Source organism: Phytophthora parasitica, assembly GCF_000247585.1.
Source record: "Phytophthora parasitica INRA-310 unplaced genomic scaffold supercont2.34, whole genome shotgun sequence".
Lineage (NCBI taxonomy): Eukaryota > Oomycota > Peronosporomycetes > Peronosporales > Peronosporaceae > Phytophthora > Phytophthora nicotianae.
This window is the reverse complement of record NW_008649020.1, coordinates 304,320-313,660: the sequence shown is the minus strand read 5'-3', so window position 1 is coordinate 313,660 and position 9,341 is coordinate 304,320. Positions and strand designations below refer to the sequence as shown.

Below are 9,341 nucleotides of genomic sequence, written 5' to 3'. Positions count from 1 at the left end.
TTTGAATCTCCTGCAACCTCTTCGAAGCTGGAACATCTCCTCAGACAATGGACGCTACCCAAAACTGCTATAAAGGTCGATTTGTCAAGACCTTGGAGAGTTTATGATGCCTCCTTATGGCAGTTTGCGTCTAATGATTGAATTGCTCGCACCAACGGGACGCTACCTAGAATGAGAGAGATATTGCATACAACAGAACGCCGGGGCCAATGATTGCAAGTCGTAGACTAAGATTAAAAGCAAAACACAGGGACCACCTATTAGAATTTATCGTACAGTATGACTCGAGACTGTACGTATGGTACAGATTCTCGTCAGTTACCTTGGAAGGGCTAGTACGAATTGGATCGATCAGTCGCTGCGGAAACGATCTCTCCGAGACGAGGCGAAGATCTCGCTTTCTTAAATCGAGAATCTTGGGAGGTTGATTCTAGCATATAGGTCAGGTATCACATTTTTTTAATGTAATGAAATACGTGCGTGTGTTATAGCGAAAACCGACTCTGAGTGGCCAAGTAATGGCATCTTCGGCTTTGAAGTTTACGCGATGACTCAGTAAGATACGGCACCGTAAACGCTGACGATAGCAAGCTTACGGTTCTTGGAGCTCATCGATGCCCCATTCTGCAAAGTTCCTTTTACTAGTGCTTAACAATAATCATGCGCTTGCATTGCCTCATTCTAACCATTGGGCTCGCCATCGCTGTAACGAGCAATGGCATTGGAGCAACCACGAACGACATCACTGAGGCCACCACGGTGAAGTCGAACTTGATCCATGAAGCGTTGTCCAGTCTCCACGTGCCCACTCGTGAGCTGTCCGATGATGACACAGCTTTAGAGGAAAGAAGGGGGTTTGGAGCAACAGGACACGGGCATGCAATCGGAGGTGGAGGACACGTAGTCTCAGGTGGAGAAGGGGGCTATGCAGTAGGAACAGGAGGAGGAGACACCGCCACAGGAGGGGGACACATGTACGGAGACACGGCAACTGGAGGGGGGCACATGTACATGTACGGAGCGTATACTAGTGGAGCTCGCACTAACAATGGATCAATGAACTCGGACAAGGTAGAGAAAAAATGCAATAAATTCGTGAACTGGTGGAAGCGACTTTTTAACAAAAACGTCGAGAAGTGTCAAGAAACTGATGACGAAGATGAAGACATTCGCCGCCTCCGAGCTTAGTCTGAAGCAATGTTGCGTGCTTCGTCTATACCTATTCTAAGCAAGGTTTCGCCTAGCTTTGGTGGCTATTCTGAAGCTGTTGAATGATGACCAATTGGCGAAGACGTGCAGAATCATAACAAAATGTGTTTTGTTTAGGAGCGGTGTCGTCGAGCTGCCTCCTCGATTTTAGTTTGACAAGGAGTTAACGAGTGTAAACGCATCCCAGAATTTCATTAACCACGTGAATTTACTTCCTAGAACAATTCGGCGTTAACATTTTCACGAGCCTTTTACCTAAATATATTGCTTCTTCAATTGTACAGTTCTGTCGGAATTTTTTTTAACTCGCAGTAAAAAAAATCTACTACAGTAGTACCATTATTGTTTGGAAATGGTGGAGGAAGACGATAATTTGTGTCTCGATTTTTTTTTGCCATTCTACTTTAATTTACGGCAAAGAGGGCACCACAGATTCGAGATATGCCCTCTTCTCTACAACGACTATTCCTCTCGTGAAAGCTGCGACCCCACAGATAGAAAATGTGTCCATGTTTCTTCGAGTGATGACCAGCAGAAGCTAGAGTAGTAGAGCACACGTTGTAAATCTGAGCAACAGCGCAGCTCGTACACAAAAAATCTTTTGCAGCCTTTGTCCTCATCAAGCACTGGTACTTGTACTGCACTCGAGTATGATGAACTGGCAACAAAAAGCCGCGTTATCGCATACCCGCAAACTTCCAGTGACACGTGTGAGGCTCGTAGGTTGCTGGGTTGAAGGACCTGTAAGAGAGCGGACATCCAACATCCTTTTAGCCCTGAGTTTGAACAACTCGAGACCTCTTGTTTTTGCTTTGCACTGATCTACGGTATCATGCCGATATACGATGTGGGCGGATACGGCCATAAATCAAAATGTCCTTCTGCTTTTTATTAACTTAGTTATTACTTGAAGTAGTTGATTGTTTGTTTCTATTGAAAAATGACAATGGATCTACTCCCAAAAAATGCATTGGACTTATTGAAGGTAGCAGTATTCACGTGGTCAACAAAGGAGCAAGTATGGACACTAAATCAGAGACTTTTTTTTGGACAAAAATACATTTTTTTTTACTGTATTGGAGGACCCCCTGTTAGCTGACGCTAGTGTATTCAACAACGCTCTTAATGGAACTAGGGAAGAGAACTTCTGATGAATACTCACTAACTGCAAAGCTGTTCATGGTCGATGAAGAAACTCAAAGAGTCACTGGGATCATTGAGGGCATGGTTCCGGATACGACACAATTGTTAGCGTTGCTTCAGTCGAAGCCAGCAGTACGAGCACAAAGAAGCTTCAGACAAATCAATAAAATGACCGGTACAAAAGTATTTTGAGGACGGCATGGATGAAACGCTGAGGTTGGACGATTTCAAGGCCACGACTTTAACAAAACGTTAAGATTGCACAAAGGACGTGTTTACTACGGTGTAGTAAGTCCAACAATCATAGCAATTTGAACATTGATGGGAGAGAGTTGTAACGTAATAATACGTATGAGGAAATCTGGGTAATAAAGTGTGTCACTTAATACGAGGAAACTTGGTAGTTCTCGGCAAAATGAAAGTGACTATTGTTAACTAGCGTCTGGGAAACTCTTGCAACCAGTCCTCCAGAGTGTATCAGGCTTAGAAACCGTTCTGTACACCATCTCGTAAACTTACATCCATCAGTACCCATATAGTGGCAGCGTACTCTAATCCGTCTGTAAGCGTGCCGTAAACGTAGGCGTCTGTAAGCGTACCATAACCTTAGGCGAGATTGATTTTTTGATATATGTTCATTTGAATTATTTGGGCAAGCGCTGATCGGAGGGCATATTGCATTTAACGGAGTAAAGTCCAGAATTGAGGACCTACTCTTCGTCATATGGTAATAAGTCAGGCATCGTTGAAATGATAGTGGCAGTTAGTTTCTACAGACGCCCCTCGGTAGTAATCCCTAGACTTGGAATACTCCCTCAACAGCAATAAATTAGCGGTTATGACCAGTTGCCTACAAATCTAAGATACTATTCCTCTCACCCCTCAGTTGTAAAATGGAATACATTGAAGGCAAATATCCTTATTCTGGGGATCTTAACTATGGGAACAGTCATAACCGCGCAAGGGAATTATTGCTGCCACGTCCGATCCGAATGTTGAACCAATGAAGCCTATTCTTTTGACCACTTTGGACGTGACTCGAGCTTTAGTGTCACTGAGAAGCGTTATGCCTTCAGGCGAATTGCCTCATCCGTTACGGTGACACCCCTCTCCTTACACCCAACTGGCAAGGAACTTGCCGAGAGTAGGATGGTACACCTATTGTAGCAATCTCGTGACCAGCTGCGAGACCAGAGGTGACTCCAGCGCTTTTCAGCACATTAACAGCTACTAGATCATTGCTTGTGGAAACTAGAGAAAGATTGTAGATTCTGTGAGCCCTTGAAGCTAGCTCTGTTTGGGACAGATTGGGTTGTGAGCGTAGTACTAGCATATTTGTACAGCAGTCGTTGAGTGTTAGTTTGAGGCGGACTGGATATAGAGTAGAATATCTTGGTATGGTGAGGCCGAACTGGCGATAGGAGAGCATAACAGGGTGAAACGCTAGTAACGAGCTACATCAATCGTCTCTTTTAGTACATTTTGTGCACTGCTCCACTCGGATCCATTTTTGTGGTACATTCATGGATAGGAATACCCTTAGACAGGGGCTCCAAGTGCAATGACTGCCGAGGGTACGGTTTCAACGAAATTCACATCGAAACTAGGGGTGATCGCCTGTGTCGGCACAAACCGTGACTCGAGCTTCGCAATCAAAGATTTTCATGTTGGATTCCCTTCTTTGTATAAATAGTGGGTCCCAGTGGGACTCCCATCTAGGAAGAATCATTACGTAACTTCTTCCACACTAGGGTTTCTATCAAACGTATTGTCCAAGACCAAGAGGGATTGAGACGAAATACTTCAAAGTAATCTTTAACGTACTTTAATCAGCAGCTTTTTAATATCTATCGTTATCACGTTACTTTGCGATTATCCGTGATTTGAAATAGGCAGCTCTGAATAGTTGCAGGCACGCGTTGCTGCCCCAGACTGGGAATAATCTGAGGTCCTTAACATGGGCTTATACAGGGTCTTGTTATGTGAGGGCTGTTGATGCACATACTGTAGCACCAACTTAGCGACAGCTCAAAAACACAACAATGCTGCTCCTTTCTCCGCAATGATACTGTTGTGAAGTTTGGATGACTGGGTAACGTCTTCGTGAATGTCCTTAATTATACCACAACACTCGCCTAGCTTGCTACAGCCTCGATTTGGCTCTTTTGTGAGCCTACCCCGGAGCAGCAACTTTTTTTTTTTTTTTACGTTCGCAGTTCGTTTCGAACTATCCATATGCACGAACTCTGTACGCGAAAGTACAGTATCTGTACTGTAGTACCAGTTCAGGTCACCACACTTACACAACACCGTCGTACCGATTTGAAGTAAAGAAGAGTAAAATATCAATGGGATCACAAAATCGCAGTCTTGCCATTTCATATTCTTCCTCTGTCGCCAAGAATCACGACCTAGTGCTGCTAGCACAGTCCCAGTCATGAATCCCTACTCCGTTTTTTGTGCTGGACTTGTAACTCTTGCTGTAGTACAAGCTCAAGACGGGTCTCACGGTCATGTCAAAGTCGGCTCCCCTGCATTGCAAGCTCAAGCTGAAACACCAGAGCCGACCATCAAGTACATTGACTTCAGCAAGTTGACTCAAGCCCCTTCAGCTACTGTCCCCCGAAACGTGACGAAAGGTACGCAGAGGCCGGACCCCCGCCAAGAACCACCGACACCAGAACCTACGCCCGCCCCAACGCCCGCCCCAACGCCCGCCCCAACGCCTGCCCCGACGCCTGCTCCGACGCCAGACCCCGGTCCGTGGGTGACGAAAACCATCGGCCACGATGAAGTGAAGCCGTTCCCTCAGCCCGAACCGGTCACGATTTCTGAGAAGGCCGGTGTCAAGTTCAAACCTCAGATTCAAATCCGCACGGGATGCGTGCCTTACCCTGCCGTGAACGAGCTTGGTGAGACCAGTGGCGGTCTTCAAACTTCTGGTAGTCCACGAGGCGGGTGCCGAGGCTCCGGCCACGGTTCCCAGGTGTACGGTCGTTCAACGTGGATTGAGGGTGTGTGGGCCATCATGTACTCGTGGTATTTCCCGAAGGATTCTCCATCGTCTCGCATGGGTCACCGTCACGACTGGGAACACGCCATTGTGTTCATCGACAACCCTGAAGTCGCAGAACCTAAGATCCTTGCCTGCTCGGTGTCGTCCCATGATGGCTACAAGAAGTACAGCCCGTGTCCGCCATGGGTGATTGACGGCACCAGCCTCAAGGTTCGATACAAACACGCCTGGCCACTGAACCATGATCTTGATACTACTGGCGACGCTGGTACATTCCAAGACCTCATCATGTGGGACCAGATGTCGAATGACGCTCGTAGAGCTCTCAATTCGGTCCACTTCGGCAAGGCTAACACGCCGTTTAATGATGGCAACTTCCGCCCGAAACTGGAAAAGGCCTGGCCTTTTAAAAAATAATTCACCGGTAGCAAGGTGAATACACTAAAGAGAAAACGTAGTCCGCTTCCTCTTATTGTTGTGCAGCTTTTATCGTAACTTGTCACCCGTAGACCAGACATCCTAAAAAAAAACATAGTGGTATATGCGGACGAATGAGCCTGCGGGAATACACATGCTCTTTGAATGCAAGTGGCTTTGTCTCCTCCACCACGATACATATTACTATTCATCATCGCTATGCATTCACCCCAGCAATGGTAAACTTTTATCGGTTAAAGGAACCAAATTGGTGCGGTCACCTGTCGACTGAAGACCGCAGAGGATCCCCGTCATTTTATATGCTGATGCTGCCCCAAAACGATAATGATCAATCCGTTCTTTATTTTCACGAGCTGTGTCTACATTTAATGATAATTCGTTCCACTCGAAACTCGAGAAGGCCTGGGTCTTTTAAAGCGACCCCACGTCGGCTTGTTTCTTGTTTCACAGCCCCACTGAAGTGCTAGTGCAGGCCACCCTACACTTTTACAGATTTCTAGCTTCATGCAAACCAGCTGATCTTTGTCAGACTCGTCATTTCTCCTCTCCGAAGAATCAATCATATCGCATGACTATACCGAGATTTAGAAATTAATTATTATTGGCTCCCTGTTTTACAGAAGAACGGGTTATTTTTCCCTGAAATTCCAGTACAATTTATATTTAATTGTTCGAGCCCTGATCTCGGCGTACAAATGGACGACACTCAGACTACATTGTAGTGACTACAATGTAGTCAATGTAGTCCAAGTGTTCACGAGAATGTGTGCCACGACAAGTGATCAACGATTTGCAAATTGCAGTAAAACCTTTCAAATCTATAATCAATACCGCAAGTCAGCAAAATGCTATTTGGCTTCTGTACTTGATAAATTAACGAGAATCGTTGTTTTAAAGCGACCATCGAGCCATGTTGCAAGCCAGTCTCCTATCAATCAATCGGTCATTTGGGGCATTTTGGCATTGAACCCTTGGCTCTTGCACTACTTTTTGACCACTAAACCACACGCCCCGGGTAATAGCGATGACCGCATTCACTTTGTGTAATCGACGAGGACTGGATTGTACTCCAGCATGTTGCTTCGTGCAAAGATGAGGACGCTCAACAGAGACCAGCGGTGCTTCCTCCTGAAGCTTTATCATTAACCACCAGGCTGTTCCACGTGATAGATCCACTAGCTTCGCCTGCGTCAAAGCGGTGGTATTTCTATCCAACGGCAGATCTCCACGGCGAGCCGATGAACAAGCCATTGCTTGTCTTCAAGCCCTCGAACTTCCAAACGCAACTGCAAAACCCACACGTAAGAGGCTTCACGTTATACTGGCACTGCGGGCATTAAATATCGTCCTCCTTCACGAGGTTAAACATCCTGAAAGGGTGCGGATTAATTTCACTATATCTACATATCATCAGAAAATTCGACTGCACGTACCTCGGCAGAGTTTTCGGTGTGTAGAAATCTTAGAACGAATCTTTTATTAATGCCTATTTATTAGGTACCTAAACGAAAAATCTATTAAGGCAATCTTCAGCGGACGTTTCTCGTACATATTGATGCCATATAAGCGTGACTATACCTTTGGAATCCAGTTGCGGTGAATTACCGTTGGTGCTTTGCCTTGTAGTAACAATAATCAAAGTCTAATGCAGAGGTATTGCTGGGGAAAAGGCCTAGTAAAAGATCAAAAGACGAAGTGCTCAAAGGCGACATCGGGACCATCTACACGTGTATCTCTAGGATCTACAGAACAAATGGCTACTGTAAGACTTCAATTTTAAAGATAAGTGGCTGGCCCCGTAATGAGCCACAGCTCTGGTGAGCCGACAAGCAGTTTTTCGGTATGGATTTTGAACCTGTGATTTGCATCGCTCGACCATTCGGATGACATTGTTAGCGCGTAGGTTGCTGAAGGGCCTGCAATTCACTTGCTAAATTGTTGGTCGCATTTTCGTAAGAAATGCAAACGATACCGGATGGCACCTTCTACATCAAGAACTGTCGTGGACCAACTTGGTACTGCCACGTCTTCAGTGGCTCCGCCGTGCTTAATCCTCTGAGCAACTCAAAGCGATGGTCAAAATCTTGAAAAACCATCTTGAACAAGAGAACGAGCAAGATTATGCTATGTGGCTAAAGGATGAATAGCTCACTGATCGCTGGGACTCGTTGCTTGTAACTTGCAGTGGATCTCCGGGAATATTGACTCATCAAAATCCAATCAAGGCACATATAAGATAATCAAGGTTTCGAGCGCACTATAGCTCCGAGCCACCACGGCATATGTACTACACCAATCCTTACCCAAGGCGAGTCTATCATTAATAGCGCAAGGGGACGCTATCCAATTTTACTGTTGTGGACCTGTACAGCCCGCGGTGGTCGTCGTAACCCGACTCCTGTGCGATAAAAAGACTTTTAGCTATAGCAGTATGTGAAATCTTTGCAGGGGAGACTCCTAAACAATGCATCGGTGACGAACTTCTCTTTAGACTACCTATATCTTCACCGCGTACTGGTAAAGTCTACCGATTTGTTCGAACACAGTAGGGATTCTCCGAATCTGCGATAATTGCTTTATTATTCGTTACTAGTAAGATCTTTACTTTTTTTTCTATTTAATTATGCATGCAGATAGCGATTTTACGCAACAAGTAAATTTGTGACTGTAAAGCACTATATAAGTCCGGATGAGTGTGCTGCCACATCTTTGCTACGCTTGCCCTGCGTGATGGTCCGGATCTCACCAGGCTCCCTAAGCGACTTCTACCGAGGATGCCTCCGGGCAGGCCGCACAAAGTGAGCCGACTCTAGATCGAGATGATGAACCAGTTTTCACCATGAGACGTTTGATAAAGAAGCTCACCGGCCGATCTGGGTCTGCTAACAATTGGAAGTGCTCAAACGAGTTCCCTGAAATTGTCTCCGGAGAGCCTCAGCACTCCAGTTATGCTGGAACGAATATCTCATGGGCGAACAGAGATGGAGTGTTTACTAGAACGTTTTATTTGACACTGCTCTGAGGAACACCGTGGAGTCGAAGACATAGCGAAAGCAACCAAGACTGCATACGCTACCGCTGTTCCTGTAGCAGGACCCTAAAGCAGTGGAGACAGAGTCGAGAAAGGCATTTATTAAAACATCAGAATACACTTTGTTTTTGCCAAACGATACTCACATCTCCTGTGGATGTGAATACATCAGTATGTAGCATACAAACTTATCTCAAACCTATTTAGTTGAGATGTATACACGAATAAAATAATCGTGCTTTCATCCTAAAACCTGTGGATGAATAACCATTTGACGAAATGTGGTACACTGACAGTTTGTACACCGGCCTTGAGCATTAAGGCCCAAAAGGCACACACGCCACTCTGGAGTGCTAGACGAGAACTCTTGCCCAATCCGTATTTAACCATCCGAAACATCGGCAAAACAACTAGCGATGTACTCCTCCTCTCAGTTACAACACATGGTCAAGTTTTCGTGGTGGATGTTGTAATCTTGGAGGGTGCGCTAATCTCCAGGCTGCA

At 45.6% G+C, this 9,341-nt stretch overlaps 2 protein-coding genes across 2 annotated transcripts; both read left to right on the top strand.

Annotated features, from left to right (window-relative positions):
• Positions 1–660: 660 nt before the first annotated feature.
• PPTG_12848 (hypothetical protein) lies at positions 661–1,188 on the top strand (the record flags this gene model as incomplete). Its single annotated transcript, XM_008909554.1, has 1 exon — positions 661–1,188. One exon carries the CDS (start codon positions 661–663, stop codon positions 1,186–1,188), a length of 528 nt encoding a protein of 175 aa, XP_008907802.1.
• A 3,601-nt stretch (positions 1,189–4,789) lies between these two features.
• PPTG_12847 (hypothetical protein) lies at positions 4,790–5,785 on the top strand (the record flags this gene model as incomplete). The annotated part of the gene is made up of 1 exon (XM_008909553.1): positions 4,790–5,785. The coding sequence occupies one exon, from the start codon at positions 4,790–4,792 to the stop codon at positions 5,783–5,785; it is 996 nt and encodes a 331-aa protein (XP_008907801.1).
• Between the last annotated feature and the right edge of the window lie 3,556 nt (positions 5,786–9,341).